This window comes from Triturus cristatus, chromosome 3_1 (genome assembly GCF_964204655.1).
Source record: "Triturus cristatus chromosome 3_1, aTriCri1.1, whole genome shotgun sequence".
NCBI classification, from domain to species: Eukaryota; Metazoa; Chordata; class Amphibia; order Caudata; family Salamandridae; genus Triturus; species Triturus cristatus.
The window spans coordinates 761,261,082-761,284,896 of NC_140583.1; the positions used below are offsets into that span (position 1 = coordinate 761,261,082).

The 23,815-nt window shown below is 44.2% G+C and overlaps 1 protein-coding gene across 4 annotated transcripts in view; it reads left to right on the forward strand.

The window, feature by feature from the left end:
• Positions 1-23,815, forward strand: part of LSP1 (lymphocyte specific protein 1) — a 267,129-nt gene that overhangs the window by 165,837 nt on the left and 77,477 nt on the right. For all 4 annotated transcript variants that reach the window (XM_085644935.1, XM_085644937.1, XM_085644934.1 and 1 more), the window contains exons 4-8: positions 10,147-10,298; positions 14,324-14,669; positions 20,571-20,714; positions 21,617-21,660; positions 22,853-22,934. In XM_085644935.1, coding sequence (XP_085501061.1) covers positions 10,147-10,298; positions 14,324-14,669; positions 20,571-20,714; positions 21,617-21,660; positions 22,853-22,934 — 768 coding nt within the window. The remainder of the gene's footprint in view (positions 1-10,146; positions 10,299-14,323; positions 14,670-20,570; positions 20,715-21,616; positions 21,661-22,852; positions 22,935-23,815) is intronic.

The window sequence follows — 23,815 nt, forward strand, 5'->3', positions numbered from 1 at the left end:
GCCGTTACAGTATAGCCGAAACATTTCAATCACCGGTGGGTAATAGAAAGATACACCCTAGGAGATGTGATACCCCATACTGAAAAGAGGAGCTTGGCAATGGTTACAGATCATGAACATTGGGGCTTGGTGAAGGGTCAGGTGCTTTGAGAATGAGCTCGGCAGGGTTTTTAGGTATTGAAGGAAGACTTAGGGCCTGATTTAGATCTCGGCGGATGGGTTACTCCATTATGACGGTGACAGATATCCCATATGCCGAAATATAAATCCCATTATATCCTATGGGATTTATATTTTGGCAGACACACTATCCATCACCGTTGTGACTGAGTAACTCCTCCACTGAGATCTAAATCACTCCCTTGATCTGTTCCCTGAAATCAGTTGATTTTCCTGCAGTGGTAGGCCATCTGCTCTGGAAAGGGTTATTGCATTGTTTTGTCAGGGAAGTGGTGTGTGTCAAGGGCTTTTCTGAAGCTTGAGGGCAGGAGTGAATGTGCCAGAGTGAGGTGGCTTGCATAAATCGTCTTCAGTCACCTTCCCCTAAGCGTGATGATTGGCAGGTGAACAGAGTTGGTTGGCACATAGCAGCTAACTTTGCAGTACTTCATTAAGTGATGGGCGTTTTGCCAGGTGAGCGTGACACCTGTAGTTCAGACCTCATAGTTAGAATTTCATCACTGCTTACAATCAGAGCATGGGTGTTTCACAACATTTGTGATAAGCAGTCTCTTTTGGTAACAGATACACTCTTTTCTCGGTTAGGAAGACCAAAATTAACAAGCCTTTGCAGTGCAATAGGTCTCCCATTTGTGAAAGTTAGATCTATTGGCATTGTAAATGAAAATGTTATTACTTATTTTTTTTCTTATGCAGTGGAGTTATTATTTAAAGAAAAAGTGCATGTCGTCTTGTGGTGTTTATGTAGTGAGTTTGTACACTATATATGGAACGACTGTATTTCCTATAATCTCACCAATGAACCTGCACATTGCCATATTGGATAGTGTTTGCATGCACATACATACCAGCAATGCCTAGGTCTCCAGCTGTGGTTACAGAGAAACATACAAATAGCACATGTGGTTCTCCAGTGTAATGCAAGAACGTCCTATTTGCCAATGCAGCATAAATCATTTTTCTAACCATAAGAGAAGGCATTCACTCGGGTGCCTCACTGTGGACTGTGGAGATGCCACAGTGTATTAATTCTTAAGAGCAGGTAAGTCTCTTCTTTAGATCGGAGTAGAATTGCTACCAAGTAGACACTTTTCATGCTGTGGCTTATATGCCCATACTCCTACCACACGCTCCAGAATGCAGTGTACACACTAGCTGCAATTGTTATGTCAACCATTGTTTGAGTGTGTAATTAACAATAAGGAGTCCTGACGCTGTTAACTGCTTTAAACATTATTTCTTTATATAGATATGGATTTAATAGTTTCATAAAGGTCAGACGATTATTAGTTACACCTAATTGTATCGGCAAGTCGTTAAGCATCTTTAATGCTGGATAGATGGTGAAATACTACCATGTCTCATTCTCTTATTAGGCCGAATTCCACATTTGTGTGTGTGCCACCCACCTTCCCCCGAAGTTGTACCTACCGGCCGCCACTGGTGATAGGTGTGTTCTATTTACTGTGGCACGATTGAGAGAGCCAAAGTGCCAACACTAATATCTCAAGAGCCAACAAACTGTAACAAGCATCTAAGCCAAAGTCCACAGCATGGCAAAAAAACAGTGCATATCACATCAATGAAGAACGTTTTTTAAAAAAATCACCCTTTATCTACTTTCTACAAGAGAAATGCATCATATAGCATGTCTACATGGGGAATTCCCAGACACCATGTTTGCAGCAGAACTTAGGCACTGGACAAATAGCCCATAGAGTCCCTTTGACTCGGCAAACTGCTGCCCTCCGCGATGCAGTGAACTTGGCGCAGTACCACTTTCCACACTGACCATCCTTTATCACACAAAAACGGTCATCCCAACATGGAAGAATATATCTTTTGTGTTTAACGAGGAAGAGTAACGTTTAATAATTGACTGGATGGAGTCAGGCTCACAGATTATTAAACCTGGCAATAAACAGCCTAAAAAAATATTCTTATTTGGCAACTACTTATTTATATCAAAAACCATAATAAGGGCGCCTCCTCTAGGACACCTTATACCTCCCCTAATCCCCGGAGTAAAGAGTCACTCACGTCGCGTTCCGCCTCGATGTTGTTATCGCTCATGGTGTCATACCTGCGGTGCTGGAGGAGGGCAGACTGAAGACTGAGCCTCCGACCGCACTGGAGACCAGAAGATGAGCAGCAGAACCAGAGCACAGTAGCGAACAATAGACACAGCTGCACATGTGACTTTCAGTAGTAGCCACACTAGATCGTCTGGGCACGACCGGGTCTACACGCGCACAGCCAGCTGGGAGCTGAAATTGGCATAATGCTAGAGAAAGCGGAAAAGGACGAATTGCTATACTACGCACACGTTGAACACAGCTTGATGGGAATTGTAGTTTGTTTATGACGTACAGTGTCGGCGAGTCTGAATAGGTAGCAAATGCTGACTAGTGGGAGGGGCTGAAATGCTTTCTTTGCTCGTAAGTGCCCCACGGAAACCTGTCGGAGCACTGAAAGTGTTTTTCAATTACTCATGCTGGACGGGAGCAGTTATGGGCATCCCAAATGGAAACCATACAGCTTCTATGACAAAGTTATCATACGTGCAGGATTGGCCCACATTTTAAGAAAATGCATTCACGATCTGAGCCAAATAATAGCTAAAACAGTGCGTCCAAAGGATCCTAAAATAAAGAACCGAGTAGGCTCACATGTAACAGAGGCAGTCTCCTGGGAGGGGCCGGAAGACCAAAAGGCGGGACGAATTTAGCATACTGACCAAACAAAAGCTGGCATTTTTGAAGGGCAGGAACAGAAGACAATGGAAAAGATGGGAGGTGCTTATAGTCCCTATGCCGGATACAGCATGCCCAGGCGCGACCTTTAAAAGTGGGCCTAATTGTTCCAGCTAATGTAGTCTTCATCAAGTACTGGTCAATATTGTAGATGCGGTGCTATTTATTATTCACCCTGTGCTAGTTTGCCACATCAATTAAGCCAACACATGTTTTGTCCTTAGGAATTTTCCAAGGCTGTGTAAAAATCAAATAAACATCACAGTATGGAAAGATGAATCCAGATATAACCTAATTAGTCTGTTAAGAAGCTGATGAATGTAAACCAAGTCATCAACTAATGGTAACAAAGATATTCAGGCTACATGAATCATTCCAAGGTGCGGTCAATAGATAAACCAGGTGGTATATCCAAGGGTCACTCAGTGTATTGACTGAGGGCCAAGTTGAAGAGGAAAAGATCACTCTGTATGATGAATGAAAACTGAAGTGCAGATTAAAAAGGAGGCGTGGTGAGCCCTGTCCAGGTAGCGTGGCATATCAATTTAATTTGCGTCGGTCTCCAGTTAATGTTTGCTTTCCCTAACTTTGTTTGTCGTTTGTTTGTGAGGCTCTACTCTCTGTTCACAAACCTGTAGTATTTTCCTATTGATTTGTGCCTCTTGGTTTCCAAGCAGCTTGTATAATGGTATACAGTTTCTATAGAAAAGAGCTTTCCCTGATATTCAGATGAAAGATTCTAAATCTGACAGCCCTCTCATCCACTCCTACAATTGTTTTCCTCTTTTCTTTCACTCACTACTGTGAAATCGCTCGGGCTGGCATTCTAGTCCGTCTCCTTTTTCCAATAGATCTAGTTCCATGGATTCCTTTTTAGGTCTCGCCTGAGCCAGCGCTTTAGCGCTGCTCTCGCGAGAGCTTTTGTAAATGGGGGATCTGGAAGTGCAAACTAGTGCTTTCAGGCCTCCAAATACAGTGCATGTGCGCCGGGCGCGCGCACCATTTGGCAGCCTGCACACCATTTGCTTTCATTTTCACGGCCGCTTTGATGTTTGATCGCGATCACTTTCACTTTCGCGGCCGCACATCCGCTTGTTCTAATGTAACCCAGATTGCTTTCCGACTTAAAAACAAACACTCGCCATGTCCTTCTCACCATATTGTTAGAGTTTGTGATGATTTATCAACTCTTTCAAAACGAAGCATCCATTACATGAGATTTATTGTGCACCGGCACATTCCTTTTTCTTATAATTTCAACTTGTTGCTAAAACTTGCATTTCTTGGCTTGATCGTTGTCTGGGATACTTTTGAAGCTCTTAGTTTAAAAAAGAAATTGCTTAGCAAACAGTGCCTGGGTTAACAGTCAATGTTGTAAGGATCATGTTTACATGGGCTTTCTATAATTTATGTGCTGGTTTGCTTCGTGCAGTCTGCCCCACCTTATCGACCCATTAGACAAGCATTTGCAATGCAATAGGTCTCGCATTTACACGAGTTTAAGTAATTGGCAATGTAAATGACAATGCCTTGTATTTATGTTAAAAAAACTAAAATAAAAGGCATTGTCATTTGCAATGTCAATAGCTCAAACTCGCGTAAATGCGAGACCTATTGCATTGCAAATGCTTGTTAGATCACAGCCGGTTTACTAAAGACATCTTGGAGACATTCAGAAAGCTGACCTAGGAATGCATTCCTCCCATTACTTTCCATTGGCTTTGTGCTATGTAGCTCACATTTTCTGGCTTTCCATTTGCTGGCTTTATTTGCTTTAGGCTGTCCAGCTTGAGTTCATCCCTCCCGTTGCCTAAACCGTGTTTACTATATTCTTCCACAAACTTGCTTTCTGTAAACAGGCCTTTAAATCTTATTATCTTGTCACATTTACTGCTCATTCAAAGACAAATCAACTTGGTGTTTTACTTTTTCTTTCTCTGACTTCAAATTTAGAAAAGTTGTGACAATCCTGGTGAGTGTCCATGTATGAGGAGAGGGTGTAGGGTGTTATACATTTCTAGCATTCAACAAAAAATAAAGAACTGTGCTGAGGTTTCAGAATATATCAGAATTAACACAAATTAAGCATTTTTTTTGTAATTCTGAAGTGCTGTGGAAAATCAACCCTACCCCACTCCAGTCTACCCCACTCCAATCCAATCTACCTTACCCCACTCTACCCCAGTCCAATTTACCCCACCCCACTCCACTCCAGTTTACCCCACTCCACACTGTAATTTATCCAACTCCTCTTTGCTCTAATCTACCCCAAGCCACTCCAATCTACCTCACTCCACTCCAGTGTGCCCTTCTCCACCACAATCTACCCCACTCCAGTCTACCCCACCCAACTCCAATATACCCCACCCTACATTACTTTTCTTCAGACTACACCTCCCCAATCTACCCCACCCCAATCTAGCCCACTCCACTGCAATCTATCCCACCCTACCGCACCCCACTCTACCCCGCTCCAATCCAAAATGCCCCTCTCCAATTCAACCTAGCCCTCTCCAAACTACCCCACTCCAATAATCCCTCTTCAATCTCCCCCACTCCAACCTACCCTACTCCACTCCAATCTTCCCCATTCCACTCTTTGTCAATCTATTTCACTCCACTCCAACCTCTACTCTACCCCAATCTATCATATTCCACTCCACCCCATTCCTCTCCAATCTGCCCATTCCACTCTAATCCACCCCACTCTACCTAAATCTATCCTGCCCCAATCTACCCCAACCCAATCTACCCCACTCCAATCTACGCCTATCTACTCCACCCTGCTGCCATCTAGCAAACCCTATCCCGCTCCAATCCAATCTACTCCTCTCTAAACTACCCCCTCCAATCATCCCTCTGCAATCTCCCCCACTCTAATCTACTCTATTCCACCCAATCTACCCCACTCCACCCTAATCTACCCCACTCCACTCTTTCCCAATCTATACCACTGCACTCCAATCTTGACTCCAAACTATCATACTCCATTCCACCCCACTACTCTCCAGTCTACCTCACTCCAATATACCTACTGCAATCCACCCAATCTACCCCCTCCACTCTACTCTACCCACATCTACACCACTCCAATCTACCACATGCCACCCAAATCTATCCCGCTGTAGTTCAATCTACGCTGCTGTACCCCACTTCTGTTTTACCCCACTCCACCCCAAACTACCTACTCCAATCTACCCTATCCAATCCTCCCCTCTCCAAAATACCTCCCTATAATAAACCCTGATCTTCTCCACTCCAGTCTACCCCACCCCAATCTACCCCACACCACTGTATCCAACTCCACTCCAATCGACCTAACACTCCAAACAACCCTACTCCTTTCTATCTCACGCCAGTCTACCCCACCCACTCCAATCTACCCCACTTCACTCCAATCTACCCTACCATAATCTACCTCAATCACTACACTACACTCTTACCCATGTCCACTTCAATCTACCCCAATGTATCTCACTCCAATCTACCCATATCAACTCCACGCAAGTCTACCCCACTCCACGCTAATCTGCTCCACTTCACCCCAATCTACCTATTTCAATCTACCCCACACCACCCCAATATGCCCCACTACAAACTACCCCAATCTGCCACTCTATGTTCCATTCTACCCTACTATAATTCGCCCAATCTACCCCCAGGCTATCCCACTCCAATCTACCCCAATTCACCCCACTCCACTCTTCCCCGAATCTACCCCAGTCCACTTTACCCCAATCTACCCTAATCCTATCTACCTCACTCCAAGCTACTCCACTCCAAGCTACTCCACTCCAGTCTACCCCAATTCACCCCACTCCACTCTTCCCCGAATCTACCCCAGTCCACTCTACCCCAATCTACCCCTCTCCAATCTACCCTACTCCAATCTACCACCATTCAATCTACCACACTCTAATCTACACACTAATCTACTAACTCCCCCACATCAATCCAACCCACTCCATTCTCCCCACCCTACCCCATGCTAATCTACCCCACTCTATCCCAATCTGCCCCCTTCCACTCTACCCCAGTCTACTTCTTCAATGATGCTAACTTTTAGCTATGCTGAACAGAAACCACACTGGTGCACATAATCACTAAAACACATTGCCACCGCCAATAGCTTTTGTGTAGGCAAGACCTATTGGCTTTGGCAATACTTGTTCCTTGATACCTTTGTGGAGACCTTGAGTCACTGGAGCCTAAAGAATTGATGCTTTCATCCCTTGAAGAAACATCAGAACTACATTTAAGAAAATAATGAAGAAATGGTCTATGCCACAATGCATGACCCTAACTTTTGCTTGGAAGCCTGCAGCCAGCGCTAATGAATGTCCAAGGCTGCTAGTCTTGATTCCAACTCATGCCACGTTAATCCTCCATGAGATACTCCCTGCCCATATAGCTTTCTTACAGGGTCCTGCTTTGTCCTTTTGTTACGGGTTTCTGTCTCTCTATTCCTCTTTTTCTATCCTTGTTTTTTTTTCACTCTAGCTCTGGGTCAGTTCCAGAAGAGACGGACAGTCATTCTACTGTATCCTGCCAACGCAGGCCATCATAGAGGCCGGTGACCTCTTTAAACCGAAAAAAAAAAGTAGACTTTCGCCTCCTTTCATGAATGGCCTAAAATGGGAAATTACGAGTGCAGATAATTTCTCAGAACTGAGGCTTCGCTATGTTTTTCACTCATTGAAGGTTTCCTGCTATACCTGTGTCATGTTTTCTCAAGCGCTTCCGGTAATGAAGATTCATAGAAATTAGGTGTCAGTAGAGCAACGTAATGCCAGTGGTTAATTTGTAAAAGAATGAGTGCCGGTGTCCAAAGCTGGCAGCCGGTGCAATTAAATGTCAGCGCTCCGAATACCAAGGTATTACATTCACTGCATGCTTCTCTAATCCACCATGAGACACTCCCTGTCCCTTTATCTTGCTCTTACAGATCCCTACTTTCTTCCTTTGTTACGGCTTTTCTGTCTATTTTTCCATTCCTTCTCTCGCTGTCTGTAAATATCTGATATGGAAATATGTGTCTGTCCCCAAAAATGAGTGCTGGTGCGCCCCCCTCCCCCCTTCCGCCCTGAAACATTTTGTGTACCACATGATGAGGCACACTTATTCTAAGAGATTATTTGTATCCTCTGTATTATGCTTGGGAGGCGTGGTCCACTCGGCCCCATATTACATGTTGGTCGCATGCCTGACCAGCCTGAAGGGCTGGGCCCTGGATTCTTTCTTGGTGGCATTCCTGATGGCCTGGCCTTGGATTTCCTGTGTTTACTGCAACCTCCCTTCGAGGCCTGGATGACAGAGCTCTAAATTCCCTGTCTACGACTGCGTGCCTAGGATGACTAGCTGTGTGAGCGCTAAATTCCGAACGTCTGCAGCATCCTGCCTTTGAAGAATGGCTGATAGGGATCTAAAGTCCCCATTTCTACAGTAGCTGGCCTACGAGGCCGGCCGGTTGTGTATCGTGCCTTCAAAGTCTGGCTTGTTGAGCTTTAAAGCCCCTACGGCGGCGGGCCTGGTAGCCTGCCTTCGAGGCCCGGCTGGTTGTCTAGCCTGCCTTCGAGGCCGGGTTGTTTGGGTTGTAAATTCACTCGTCTGTGGCTGCTTGCATTAGAGGACCTTGTGTGGTAGCTTATCGGTGAAGCCTTGTTTATTGGCGGTTCGACACGGAGCTCCTGATAAAAGGTTCTTTCCTCGTCCCTCATGGAGTGAGAAAGTCAACTTCTTTATCAGATGCCCTTCTTAAAAGGGGTTTTCTTGTGAATGGTGTCGGAATATGCTTCAGACTCGACCAGACGTCATCAAACTAGGCGTCTTTTGACTACTTATTGTAAATGTCAGATTGAGTAAATGGCTTCATTTTGTTCCTTCCCGGTCCTCGCATGGGCAAATTGACAGACACCAAACGGGACCCCTCCAGCGCCTAGAACGAAAGGTGCAGTCACACAGCTGTCTCCACCTTGGAAATGCAAGGTTCGAAGCACATGAACCACTGACTCCCTTGAAGAGGTGGTCGCAAAAGCCAGACCACTCCATGTACGTCAGCTAGGGAAACCTAGAACCGGCGGCGCCTAGAGGCGATGGAAATAGAGCCAGCGCTATAGAACGGTTTTACATAATATAGAATCTCGATGGGGGTGTGGTGGGGGGAGGGAAGCGACACTGGTTCTAGAACTTGCAAGGCTTCTGTGGAACCAGCAATGACGTAAATGCTACTGGGCACTGCGTGCTTCGTCCAGATTGCTTCGTCCAGAGTTTCGAAGACCGGAAACTCGTGTTGTTAAAACGATGTATCCCAGCGTGTCTCCCTCCACCCCACTCTCTTCCCCCCCCCACCTCCCTCCCCCTCCCCAACCTCCGCTGTGAGACAGAAAAACCCGAGTAATATGCTGTAAGTCTAAGTGATTCCTTTCTCGCCGCGTAAATCAGAACCGTATGTCCAGGGAATTTGTTTTTAAACTTCATCTGGGAAAAAATATGACCTCAGCTGGCAGTGATTGCTAGAGGACGAAGTACCTCTTTTGCAACACGAGGTTTGAGATTGTCCCAGGGAAAGGGAGGGGGTGGGTTTGAGGAGTAAGGGCGGGGCAGGAAATCCTCTGTATCAAAAAGTGACACTGTACCCCCCCCCCCCCCCCCCCCCTTTTCCGGTGCATTTTCAAAAAGTGTTGTGATTTATCAGCCAGGGCGGAGGGTAGTGGCGTGCTAAACTAGTCCTAATCCAGCGCTCCATGTGCCCAAATCGCTGCTTCTAGACGCCTTTAGACACCGCAACCTCCTTTGTTTCAGTCTAGCTGGCAAGTCAAATGCATCAGCTGCAAAACGCTTGTGCTGCAATTGAGCCACGTGGTGGATTCTTGCTGGAGCCTATTTATCCTTTCATCCTTCTGAGGTTGATATTGACATTACAATGGATTGTAGGAACATTTGCTTTGTACAGTGGTGCAGCTAGAACTTGGTCATCCTTTCAAAATTTACAAAAAAAAATGATGGCTTATCCTTGGGTAATAAAATCATCTGTCATATAGTGTGCTACGAAGCAGCAAGCGCTAGTTGAGCATGTCACAAAGCCAGTTGGTTAGTTGAAGGTGGAATACTGAATTCCTTAACGGTTTGTGTCTGCCTGGAGAATACTTGCAATGCAGTCTGCCAGATCGGTTACTTCCACGCATGCGCTGATGTGCTCTCTTTTCTCTCTCAGAGACTTGGGTTTAAGCCTTTCACTGCCGGGTTTGCGGGTCTGCAGATCAACTCGACGGTTGATTTTGAGCCATCGGATGACAGCCGGACCCTGGAGAGGCAAAGCCCCGAGGAGGGCCTCGAGGATGACATGCAGGCGAGGATGAGAAACAGGTAGGGGTTGGCGCTCCTCACTTGTACCCCACATCAGCTCGTAGTCTGTGGAGGTGCATTCTCAAAGCTGGCTGTGAATCACTGTACTATGTGTGCTTATGTTTCAGATCAGAAGTAAATCCAGGGTGACTTTTAAAACTCTGTGTGACACACACCATGACAATGACAAGTTTGGTTTCAATACCATATGTTTTTGCCTTTCTTATTCCCTATCTCTCTCTTACTTTTATTAACTTCTTAACCTGACTGTTATGCCTCTTGCTGTTTGTACGCAGATGAATACCCTTTTTCATGCTTTTACTCCGCCCTCGCTCCTATTTTCTCCCGTTCCTACTTTTTTCACGCTCATTCTTAGTCTGTTTTTTTGCCAGTTGTGCATTACTCTTGATATCGTATTCTCTAATAAAAAGACGAAACCGGTCCTAGGTTGCTTGTAGCCTGGTTCAGCAAGGACCTGCCTTGGCAGTTCGGGCTGATTTTTTCCCATTGGAGCAGGGTCACGACTGATTAGCATATGTCTGGGTTCAAACAGAGGGACACAGTGTGCAAAATATCAATAGACTTGGATGTGTTCTCAGTAATTACCCGTGGCTGAGCTTAATTCAAGCAATCCAATCCATTCATTACTTTTGTTGTATACTCAATGCCATGTTTAGGCTGCAGCATGTTTTTGTTTTCCACTTTTATTCTTTTAATTTAACTGCGTATGTTGCTGAATTTATGTGAGTTTTTTCTGGGTGTGTAAGTCGATGTAGGTATGAATGAGTCAGTGGGTTGATAAAAGGCCACGAGTGCTGAGATGAGTGACCGGAGTCATGAGGACTTATTGAATGCCTAAATCCATCACTGACCGAGGAGGTGACTTAATTTAAACGACAGACCTGCTGGCATTGCCAGTGCTTGTTCTTTCTTTCTCCTGTTGCCATATTCTTCTTTTTCATCGCTCTCCATCTTTTCATCTCCTCCTCCCCTTTTATTTTCATTCTTCTGATTTCACTTTCCTTGCTTCTTGGTCTCCTCTTGCTCTTAGTCCCCATGCTGCCCCATTTATTCTATTTTCCATCCCCTTCTTCTGATTTCTGTAGTTATTCATGTGTGTCCTCTATCGTCTATAACACTCTTATTTTCCTTAACACCAGTACTCCCTTTAGAGTATTTTCTCCTTTCCCGTCTATGTTCACACATGTTGTCCTTCGTATGCCTCTTGTTCTTTTACTCTCCATCTCTACCTGCACTCTGGCTCTCGGTTGTATGTTGTTCTGCGTTCTACCTGCTCATTCCTCACTTTTATCTGGCACCCCCGTTTTTACCTCACATCTGTTACTTTCATTGTCCCCGGTTCTACTTGTCTCTGTGCCATCTTCGTTTCTCCCGCGCGCCTCCCCCCTCGCGCGCCTCCTCTTCAGTGTCCTGTCTTGCAGCTGTGTCCTGGTGACGTAACTCTTCGCCGCGCGGAGGAAGTGTCAGCACGAGACCTGTGAGCACATTGTGAAACAGAGGGCCGTGCCCCAGCGCCGCCGGGGGTGCGCGGAGGTGACGGGAAGGGAGGTTGGCCTGGGCCACCATGGACTGTGTCCAAGTGCAACCGACCAGCGCGGTATCCGTAAAGAAAATTCATGCCACCACCAAGCCCGGGCTGCCTGGGGCAACAGGGCAGGCTGCCATGGCGAAAAGTCCTAAGAGAGCCGAAAATGCCTCTGAAAAGCTGTTTTGTAGTGCTTTTTTATTTAATTAATTGTTATGTAGCGCGGTCTTAGCCTAAGCCTGATCCACGGTGAGAGAGCACTTAATGGATTGGATAAATAGAAAGAAAACGTGCAGTAAAATATGAGATATGTTTGGAGGAAGTGAAAGGAACCGTTTTCGCGGACCTGCACCAGTCTTGCCTGCAGAGAAATGTTCCAAAAGAAAGCGTTTTCCGGAACATTCAGGTCAAGACTGGCTTAGAATAGAGAAATATGTGTCCATGCGTATCCTGGTAGGGTGTTACAGATTTTCGGTGCGTTTAAGAAGGCCCGTTTTACTGAAAAGTTACTGTTGTATTTAGGATGTTCGAAGTGTAGACCGGCCTCTCCAAACAGGTCTACTTCCAACTTGGGCCATTTTCTTAGCAAGATATGTAAAAGTTCTGATGTGCAATAACTTGAAGATGATGAAGGCAATCGTGTCTTTGCTTCATGACTCCAGAAGCAGACAATTTAGTTATGCCAGGAGTGGAATGATACGTTAAAAGTCCTAGTTCTGGAAATGAGATGGGCAACACAGTACAGGGAAAAATAAATAGCCTGAACCTTCAGGTTATAAGAACCTAACCTAGGGGTGTCAGGAAAGCACTTGTTTCCCGAAAAAACACCCAAGGAAAAGAAAGGGGCAGAACACTTCCTTTCTTGAGTCCCCTCACTCACCAGGGTTTCCCCACGGTGACATGCTTCATCATTGGGGTCCTCTACGGATTGAGGCGTGCTGCAACTTGCAGATTACGTAGGAGCACTAAACAAAATTATGTGTGGTGCAAGTGTCGTGGTGTGGAGTGGAATGAAGTGAACCTAGCATATGACCATATGCTAGGTACACTTACCCATTAAAGTAGTTTATTCTAGCATATTACCCACTTTTTTAACCAATTAGCTAGGAGCAAGAATAAAATATATTTGGCCCACTAGTTGATTATTTTAATTCACTTCATTCCACTCCACACCACGACACTTGCACCACACATAATTTTGTTTAGTGCTCCTACGTAATCCGCAAGTTGCAGCACGCCTCAGTCCGTAGAGGACTGAGAGGACCCCAATGATGAAGCATGTCACCGTGGGGAAACCCTGGTGAGTGAGGGGACTCAAGAAAGGAAGTGTTCTGCCCCTTTCTTTTCCTTTGGTGTTTTTTCGGGAAACAAGTGCCTTCCTGACACCCCTAGGTTAGGTTCTTATAACCTGAAGGTTCTGGCTATTTATTTTTCTATGTATACAATTGGAGGGTGAACCTAACCGTTTAAACCTCTCCCTCCCCCCTTTTTTGATATACAACACAGTACAGGACCACTTGGTTTCCGGAAGGCCTATGAGCATAGCATTACTGCATTCAGTTATAGTATTCAAGGCATCACTTTGGCTTTAAATAACATTTTCAACTCTGATGTGGGAAGGAAATGGTCAGGGTCGGACTGGGCTAGAAAATAGGCCCAGACACCAAATTAAAAGTGGCCCCTAATAGCAAATCAAATGGCTAAAAAAGTGACCTACGTTTGCAAATCAAGGCAGCTTTAAACATGCAAAGACAAGCTGAATAGGCGTTTTGCAATGTGTGGAGACTACATGCATTTCTGCTTCCTGCATGCAATGTTTGTGGTAATATCCGAGAAATCAACAGTAAAAACCGGCCCACCACACCATAAAACGACCCCAAAAGCAGCTAAAAATGGTCCACACAGTGATCTCAGTCCAGTCCTTCAAGCACTGCCAGGTTGCCCTATAGGCTAGCGCGACCTTGGAACTGTTTGCTGTAAATAACTCTGAGCTAGTAATTGTCTCTCCTTGCTGTCTCCTTTATGTGAGTGTCCAAACGGAGTGTGTTGAAAAGAATGATTCCCAAGGGGTTTGCTGAAGAAATGAATCTAGGTGCAATTCCTTTTTGTTCAAATGCCCTTTCCAGTTTTGGTATACCAGGGTGTCATCTAGGTATGGGTGAAAGGAGACCCAAAGGTGCAACAGGTATTCGCCTAGTGGATGAATGTAAAAGATTAACGCGATGGATGTTGATAATGGAACGTTTCATTATGACAAAAGGTGAGAGGGTGAACGTTGAAGTAGAGTTTCCAGTTGGTACTTGATAGAAACTAACTTCAAGGCCGGGCTGGAAAGCCCCCCCACCACCCCCACTAGTGAAGGGGTACGGGGAAGAGGGAGTGGGATGTTGGTGGACCAATCTGCCAGAGAGGCATTGATGGAGGTTGACTTTTGTATGGAGATGTAGGTGATTATACCCGGGTCTTTGTCCATCTTCACTTTTCTGTCTTCACTTTTCAGTCCACCCTCGAGCCTTTCTCCTTCAGCCAATGAGGAAGATGATGCCGGGCTTGGGGAAGCGGAAGCCCTGCGGGCTATGGCAACCCTCAGCCGGGATGAGGAGGAGAGTCGGGACCTAGAGAGGACGATCCAGCGGGAGGCTGAGTTGGAGGAGCTGAAGCAGGAAGCACGGCGAAGGCAGCAGGAGGAGGAAGCCGAGCGGCAACGCAGGGAAGAGGAGCAGCGCCTTGAGGAAGAGAAACGCTGCTGGGAGGAAGAAGTGCGTAGACGAGAAGAAGAGAAGCGTCTACATGATCAGGAGGCACGACGGCTGGAGGAGGAAGAGCAAAGAAGGGCATTGGAAGAGGTCAGTTCTCTATCTAGATCATACACAAAATAAGAGTAATCAATTGAAAGATTTGATTTCTCAAGGTTTGTGAAGTGTCATTTTACCCTCTGCTCCTCTAAAACCGGATGGAAATAAAACATCAGTTATTTTGGGAGAGCTCTCCATTAACTTGTGTTATATGGTAAATAGGTGAAATATGCATTGTTCAGCAATTTATTTTTCACATAATATAAATACAAAAGGTGTGCCTTATGTTCTGTACTATGCAGGATTTTTGTGTACTGTTGGGACATTTGTAAGAGTGCGACTTGGAATAACTTTGGGACTTTTGAATATCTGCATTCAACATGTGCTTCGTCCCTGTTCTGGGACAATTTAAAGGCTTAGTTTTCTGCTGGAAGTTCTGATGCATGCGAGGGGAATGGGTATTTAGTGCTAACATTTGCAGTCATCATGATAATCCGTGTTTATCTGAATACAAAATCAGAGTGGACTGGTGCATCACCTAGTATAGTACAGGTAACTCTTTTGGGGTATGGCTGAAATGGTGCCTGAGGATGAAGTGTAACCACACAAGTAAAATATTAAGTCTTTATGATTCAATATGGCAGGTCACGTTTGTAGTACAATTTAGTATATTTGACACATGCTATAGCAAGAAGGCCTAAAACATCAAATATGGGAAAGCCATGTCTGTTTGAATATACAATTTGCCCTCAGTTAGTACTCTGAGGCATGCAGGACCTCGATGTGATTGTTCCAGACATTTTTGCCACCGTTGCCTGCTAAGCTTCCGGGTCACAAAGGTCCACTGGTCAATTCGTACTCTTCTTTTATACAACGGTATTCTCCCTCTCTCTCTCTTCTGGCCGCCATTACTTTCTCTCTGCTGCATTAACACCCACTTTGTGAGTTACTCTGTGAACCGGTTTTGCTTTAACGTGCTAACAAATGCAGCATTAGCACATTAGAGCGAGACACATGGGAGGCATCCAGCAGGTCAGACCCGAAGGACTCTAGTTATAAATGTGTGCCTCGTGCATTGCAATGCAAGCGCTAGAGTGGAGGTGAAAAGATGCCCCAAACAGTCAATAGCATTAGGTTAGAGAGGAATCCTCCACTGGGCAGATCCAAGATGTAATCACAATGGCTGAAAGAGACTGGTCGAAAAAACAGACCCAAAGCCAATGTATGTTCCTAGCAATGTCCGTTAAGAAAGCAATACTGTCAAAACTGAGACCTATAAAGGTCCCTCAGTAATAAATACAGGTTGCAGACCCATCAAAGTTTCCGATGGGAGCTTTATTAACCAAAGTGTCTGAGTAAGCCACATAAAGCAAAAGTACAGATAGAGTCCCATCCATATTTCAAGTGATGGCAATAGGATGTCTACTTTGCCTAGCCAGAAAACCTTTTCAGGTTAGGCCAGCCTCTTGGTGACGTGGCTGGAGATTCCTTCTAGTTCCTTCATGTGCTATTTAGTAAAGGGCCAAAGCCCTCTTTTTATGTGCTGGGGATTTTTCAAAAACAACAATTGATGGACAGAATGCTGTACAATGTCAAACATTCACTCCAGTGCAGTTTTGTTCATTCCTGCTCCCCATTGGGACTGTCAAGCCCGAAAGGCCAGGTCCCCCCTGGACCGGAAACCAGCATCCTACAGCGCTCTGGACATTTGAGCTCCAGACTATCTCAAAGGGTCACTATAGTAAAAACCACTACAAGTATGCTTTGAGCTGTTGCTTTTGCATAGAAACTCGTGCCTCAAGATTTAGTCAATGATGGGTACATGGAGGGGCGTAGGTGAGACTCCTTTGAATGGCTATTGCTCTTTGCCATTTACTGAAAGTTTCCCTTTAAATTTGCCTCTCAACCTACAACTGAATCTCATGATGGAGAATGAAAAAAAAACATAATTTACAACGGGTAATTGTTAATGACCTATGCTGTCTTGCTCCTGTTGGTTAAAAGGGGGACTGTGGAAAACCAGCAGTCTGACATGAATCTAAACAAGCGCACCAAATGAGCCCATGGAAGTTTTAAGACCAGCAGGTATTGGCTCCCCACACTAACGATCAACACTTCACCAGAATACCCGGGTCTAAGACGCTACGTGAACAAAGGTGTCTAGGGACATTCCTTTATTAAGACGAAACCCTCACCCATCAATGGTGGTACGCTTCATCACAGAAATCCTCCTCACAGCACGGAGAATTGTGGTGTGGGCTACATCTCGGAAACAAAATAGGGGGAGGTCTTTGGATGTTTTAATAGGATCCTGTGTGAGACAGAGGTATGGGTGGGTAATGCAGAGTGTGAGAATGAAAAAATCAAGTGAGTTAAAATGAACTACCCCACAGACATTAAGCTTTATTCTTGACTGTCGCGGTTAGGACTAAAAACTAAGCACAAGTGAGTTTACAGGGAGAAGAATTTGATCCATCCTGGAAATGTTCTTATATTTAGTCTATTCTGTTAACCTGTTTCTGTCCACCTATTACCCTAACCTTAGGGGTTGGAACATTCATCAGGATCTTTAGTTACTTCTGCCAAACTATGCTAAAAAAATATATATATATATATATCTATAATGCAACAGAAAAAAATAAATGGTCACCAAAAAACCTTTAAGGGAAATCCATTTCTGCTGGACCTGCAGAGAGAATAATGTAGACATGACTTCTTAGTTCGTCAGTAGCACAGTCTATTATGACCAAAGTAACACATTAGTATGTTAGTGCTACCATGACCATCCATGAATACTAGACACTGGCCTTCTACATGATGCCAACAAGGTGTGTTAGAGTAGTCTGGTTTTAAGTGTACATTAGACGACGTCCCTGGTGAGGAGCTTAGGGTCCACAAAAGCATTTTAAGGAAAATATATATATATATATATATATATATATATATATATATATATATAATATATATATTCGTACTGTAATGAGCCTGGTTACTCAAGCACAACAGATAGCGTTTTCAAAAAGATTTTAACGGCACAAATCAACCCATTTAGAACCATGCAACGGCAAAGACCAGCATACAGAAGAGAACTCTAAAACCTTTTAATCCAAGTAGAGGGTACAACATGAGGTGCTGAAAAACGATTCAGAGAGTTAAACGGCACTTGGTGTATGGCCCTTAACAAACTGTTTACTCACCAGGAATTGAGAATGCCAAAACAGGCCCGCATCCTTAATTATGTAGCCCTTTGAGGACACGCCGAAAAATGACATCAGCATGTCCATGAAGGAATGCCGGGAAATGTAGTCTCAGCGCTTAGGTCCACTTAGACTACTGCGGGACTCATTCGACATTTGTAATAGGTCCGAAAACAATTGAGACTCAAGTGTCCATAGTGGAATGCTGAGAAATATAGTTTGGGTGCACAATAGCACTTAAATGGCTATAAGACTCATTTACTGTATGTGGTGTGAATGGAGAAAACCCCCTGTAATCTTATGGGACAGATGAGATGTATTTTTAAATCATATTAAAAGTAACACATGGTAGAACGATCCTAATAGTGACAATTCTTGTCAACTGTGCCTCATTGAGTTAATCTATCCCGAGATACACGAGAAACCGGGAAACAGTGGGGAACTACAGGAGAATGAAAAGGAGAACCAGCTCTTAGTCTAAGTGTCTGTGAATTCAGTTGTTCAGAGTGCTCACCAGTCTAAAACTTTGAGGCACGAATTGCCATTAACACGTATCGGTGTGCTTTTAGCTGGACACAGTCAACCCCCAAACAAATATTTTATGTTCTATAATGGGACCGGAGTGCCAAATAGGCAATTGGTGAATAGAAATATATATTCCGTGTGACTATGGTAGGCTAAGCCAAAGGATGTCATCATTCGAGCTCTTCTCATGGCTCCGTAGTCTGAAAACCCAACGTTGTTCCTTAAGATACAAAAACTGTGAGACATCGCTTACATTTGTTGGGATTGTAGGTTTTTATAATACCGTCGGAGATGAGTCCATTCACTGTAGTCTATTTGTCCAGAAAGTTTTTTTTCAGCTCGGTAGAGATGTGTTTACTATGGATAGTACTCCCATGATCTGTGATGCGTGTCCTGATTTTATGGGTAGTCGTCCCCACATAGTGGAGATCACAAGTGCAAGTAATGAGTTTCTCACTGTTACAGTTTGTATGTTGACAAAATTCGCACAGGGTGTGGAGTCCTAGATCCACATGTGTGGTATGTCTAGTGTACAGGTAGACCCCATATGCTCCGCATGGAAAATGTCCCTTAACAAAAAGCAGGTCCCACAATGTATCTTGCCTAGAATCAGAGGGATTAGTCGGTCTAGTATGTACTAACCGATCTTTGAGATTCTAATTACATTTAAAGGCAAATAAAGATTTTTGGTATGTGTGCTCACCTTTATTCAGGATAGTCCAATTTTTACAAATCACCTGTTTTATACTGGTTGAAAAATTGCAGAAAGTGCTGACGCACACTAATCTCTGTTGAGGTTCCTTTAGGGGTTACTTCTAGTAGGGCAGAACGATTGTTGTGTCTCACCTGTTTAGCTGCTGGGACTACCAATTGGACGGGATACTGTCTCTGCACCAGGGATGTGGCTAATTCCTGTGTGTGTGCGCCTTGGACTTCGAGATTGGGGAGCAATTACACCTGATCCGAAGGAATTGGCCCGCCAGCAAGTTCTCCCTCAATGATTTGTGGTGATGGCTCGTATAACACAATCGAGAATTCCCAGGCATGGGTTTTGTATATAACTGAGTCTCCAGGGTGCCTGCTGTAGAATACATCAGTAGGTAGAGGTAGGGTAAGCTCTCATTATTGGGGGTCTTATGTCTATGTTATGCTTTTAATTCTTTTTGAAATACCTCGTGTTATAAATATGTTTACCTAATTCAGGCACATCGACTTAGTGGAAATTGGTAGGTTTCTCAAAGAAGTTGTGTTTCCGAAAGGACAGTGGGTCTGTTGCACAGTCACATGTGAGTATGACTGATGATTGAGTCACCTGGACCCAGGCATGCCAACCTTTCATGGTTACCTCTTTATCGGGAAATCTTACTAATCTCCTGTTGACTAATCGGCCTCTAATTTGGTGTCTTTAGACCCCTTTTCAAGGAATTATAGCTTTCTTTTCAGGGAAGGGAGTGGTAATCTGATGAGTAAATGTATATTAATTTCAGGGAGCAACATGGTCTCTTTGGATATTCTTTCTTGTCCTTAATAACTGTTTTTGTGTAAACAGTAGAAAATCAATTTTCTCTAGTGACTCGCAACTTCATTAACTTGATTCTGACAATATAGTTAATATTTAATTGTTAGTTTTGTTAAAGCATTTTTAATGTCTACAACATGAGCCAGTGAGATAAGTTCGCTGCTTGATTTGAGTAGTTTTCGTAATGTGGCTCAGTAGTGGGAATAAGACAGGGAGTTCTTTGTTAATATAATTTTGCAGATGAAGTATATTGAAGGTGATCAACTTTACAATTTAAGACAGCAGTTCACCTTTGCAAAACTTTGCTGGAGAAATTTTTATACAAAAAGCGATTTTGCAAGATATTTTTCAATACCTCCATAAAAAGGTTTTGCTATAATTTTGTTTCTGAAAAAACTATTTATTGCCGAATTCTACCACTGCTATTTTTTTTACCTCATACATTGCATTGGCAGCATTTTAAAAACAATATAAAGAAGTTAGTAAATCCCAACTTTGCAAATTGTTTTACACACCGTTAGATAAGTCCTTCTTCTACCACCGCTATCTCGCTTTCACTGTATAGAAGCCTTTGTTCAGCATTCCTATGCACACCTCAGCCCCAACTTTTGTTTTTAACAGTCCTCAAATCTTTCACTGCCATCGTTTATCAACACTAATTGAGCCTTTACAGCCCTGTGAAATAGCTGCTTATTATGTCCCCATTTGCAGGCAGAGAAGCAAAAGGCAGAAGAGGAGGAACATGAAAGACAAAGATGGGAGGCAGCAGAACAACGACCGAAGACACTTAGCTGCTCTGGGAGCGACGTAGATGAAGCAAATCGCCCTCTGTCTCCAATGAGTCCCACAATCAAGGTGCGTGTTTGGGATGGTTCCGGTGCTGTGGGAGGTGTTGGTTTGGGGGGGAAAGGGATGAGTGTATTGAGCTCCACAAAAAGAGCAAGCATTCCAGAGGGCAATGTGCACACAAGGAAATCCACTCTTGATAGTATTATGCAATTCCACAAGAGTCGAAGAATCAAGGTATCATAAGCACATGGATCATAAACTCTAGCAAGACCAAGGGCTAGTGTATATCTCAGGAAGTAGTCCTAGTGCTCTACTGGAAGGATGCCAGATGTGCTCAGTGAAGGGGGCGCTGTGCGAGACAAGAAGAGGTCAATATGCAATCTTGGAAAGTGTGAAATTGATCTCTTAATGAAAATGACATAATAAAAGCAACTTTACCCCCCCCTCAACATATTCTTCCCTGGTACTTTGAACATTTTCTTCTCTCTCACCAGACTTTATCCTAGACCCCACCTGAGGTGGTCATTGACCCAATGAACCTTTCTTGGGACAATGTACCTTGAGTAAAGACATACCGTTGTAATACACCTCTCTGACATTGCTACCCTCGCCCACTTCCATTCAGAAGGACCACTGCCTACTACACACCGGTGAGCAGTGAACCTCAGCCCCACCACAGGCATCTTCATCCTCGCACACTACTGTGCAATTGGACCTCGCCTCTCCTGCTGCTGGATTTCTTATGTCTCTCACATAAGTCACATCGTAGCTCATATGTGCTGTGGACTGTCAGTCATTTGCGTTCAAGAGAGGGCTAATATTTGACCGTGCCTTAGTAATGGTATTGTGTCCTTAAAGCACTCAGTGCTGTCATTTAGGCCCCTCACCAAGTTTTACCTTCAGGGCCACTTCCCTCGTCCAGAATTGTTTTACCCACGAGGTCTTGTTTTTTTTCTTCTCTCCCTCAGATCTTGGAGCGAACCGAATCTTTGAACCGTTCGATCAAGAAAAGGTGAGTTAAGGCCTTGTCCTCTGCCTGAGAGACTTCATTCTTCCTAAAGTATAGGGATGGATATAACTACTCTCCTATGGTTATGTGGATTGCTGGTGTCTACCCAGAGCCATATAAATTAATTCATGGGCCCTCCCTCAACTCACTGTGAATACAGAACTTGGAATTGGGGTGAGATGTGCTTTCAAAATATTCTCCAAAGAGACTGGTTGGTGCTTCTCATCATGTAGCAGGCTCTTAAACCAACAGCGATTGCTCAGGCACCATGCCGTGCTGTTTCTTAATCATAAATGCTTCTAATGGTTGTGCAATCACTGTTTTTTTAAGCGTGTAGTATGTTGTTGTAGTGGTGAGGAGCAACCGTACCGGGGGTTGCTTGCCTCTGACAGCACCAGCCCACAGCAGTGGCCAGCTGGTGCTGATGTAGCATATGATTGGTGAACTATGATCTATCGTGACCAGGCAGTCTGGTTTCCAGCAAGATTACCCAAGGCCAGTCATTGGGCGTTGCCAGAATGGCAGCATTTAAGGATACCACCTGACAGGAGCATTTCAGGATATACCTAGCTTTCCAATTCTTTGTAAGTTGTGTATCTTATGTTGGTATTGTTGTAACAGTGGTTTTATGAGAGCCTGTTTTGGGGCTATTAGGGAATGTGAGATGTTGCTGTTTAAACTTCAAAATTGTTATTACGCACAGGTATCTAAGGATAGAAGGCATACTTAGTAGTAAGCAGACTCTCACTTGGTCTTGGTGGTATTATGTGGGCTCCAAAACATGCTTTGCATCTATATGATTGGATAGAAGAGCAACTTCTCAATACGGCTGCACTTCTTGGAACATAGTTAGATGATGCGCCAGCATGAGATGGATCTTGAATTGCGTACAATGCAAGTGGAGATGAAAAGTGGGAGATAAGAGTATTGGACCTCCCTGGCAGGTTGCTCATGTGCCCTTCATTCTGATACTGCCCATCATCTTCTCCAGTCAGGGACACTCATCTTTTGCACGTCCTTTCTTCCCCTTGTTAAAATCACTTTTTCTTCCTCACTTTTTTTACTATCTCTTTCAGCCACTTTTTTTTGTTCTTATAATTTTTTCTTACTGCCTTTCTCCCTTTTTTCTTACAATATATATTTCCTATTGTCATTTCCACTGAGTTTCTCATATTTATCTGGTCTTCTCTTTTAGTAACAGCGTAAAGAAGTCTCAGCCCGCCCTCCCTATATCAAAAATTGATGACCGATTGGAGCAGTACACTCATGCCATTGAGGTAAGATTTTGCTGTAAGGGTCTTACTGTGCAGGGTGATTTTTACCATTCAGCAGGTTCACAAAGCTGAGTGCAATCTGTGAAATTAGCTCAAAGAGGTATATTTGGGCCTGGGAGATAGGTAATGTGGAATGCAGAACTGGTGTGTGCATCAAACCTTGGAAAAGCTGCGGGCTGCATGCCTGCACTCCAAGGACCAGGTGCACATGCTGTATAAGCTTGAATATAGTCAGCGTAGGAGAAACAGTAGACATGGGGAGTGGTGCAATTGACAAACCATCTGCTTCAGTCTCTGACTTTCTCACAATTTGAGGTACAAACCCAATAGATGCTCTGCAGATTCAGAAGGTTGGTACCTGAAGGTCAGTGAGGGCGGACTATTTATCCATGGCTTTCTCACACAGCATCCTATAGCGGAGGTGGTTACCTTCATGCTTGTGTAGCAGCAGGGGCAGGTGCCTCCTTAGATCTTGATGTAGACATAGAGGAGCTACTTGCAGTGCAGGATACAAATCCACAGTCTTCCTATAGTCCCATGGATGCCTCTGTTCACACTCTGGAACATTTATTGTTGCTGGGAGGCAATCCCTGTGACTCTACTCTGGATGGCCGAAAGATGAACGGACTAGCATCCTCTTTTGGGACATATTCCTTGATGGATTTTACTACTCATCAGCTACTCATGCTGCCATACCACAGGGCTGCTCAATAAAGACTCCAGTTTGACAGTGACTTTATCTGCTTCTAAAGCATTGGTCCTGGGTGTAAGAGCTCTTTCTGGAGTAGGTAAGGTATTAATCAGCAAGCTTTTAAAGGCAGGATGCCCCTGGATTGAACTGCACAGTTGTATAGTCTTTCAGAAGCGAGAGCGATGGTGATTTA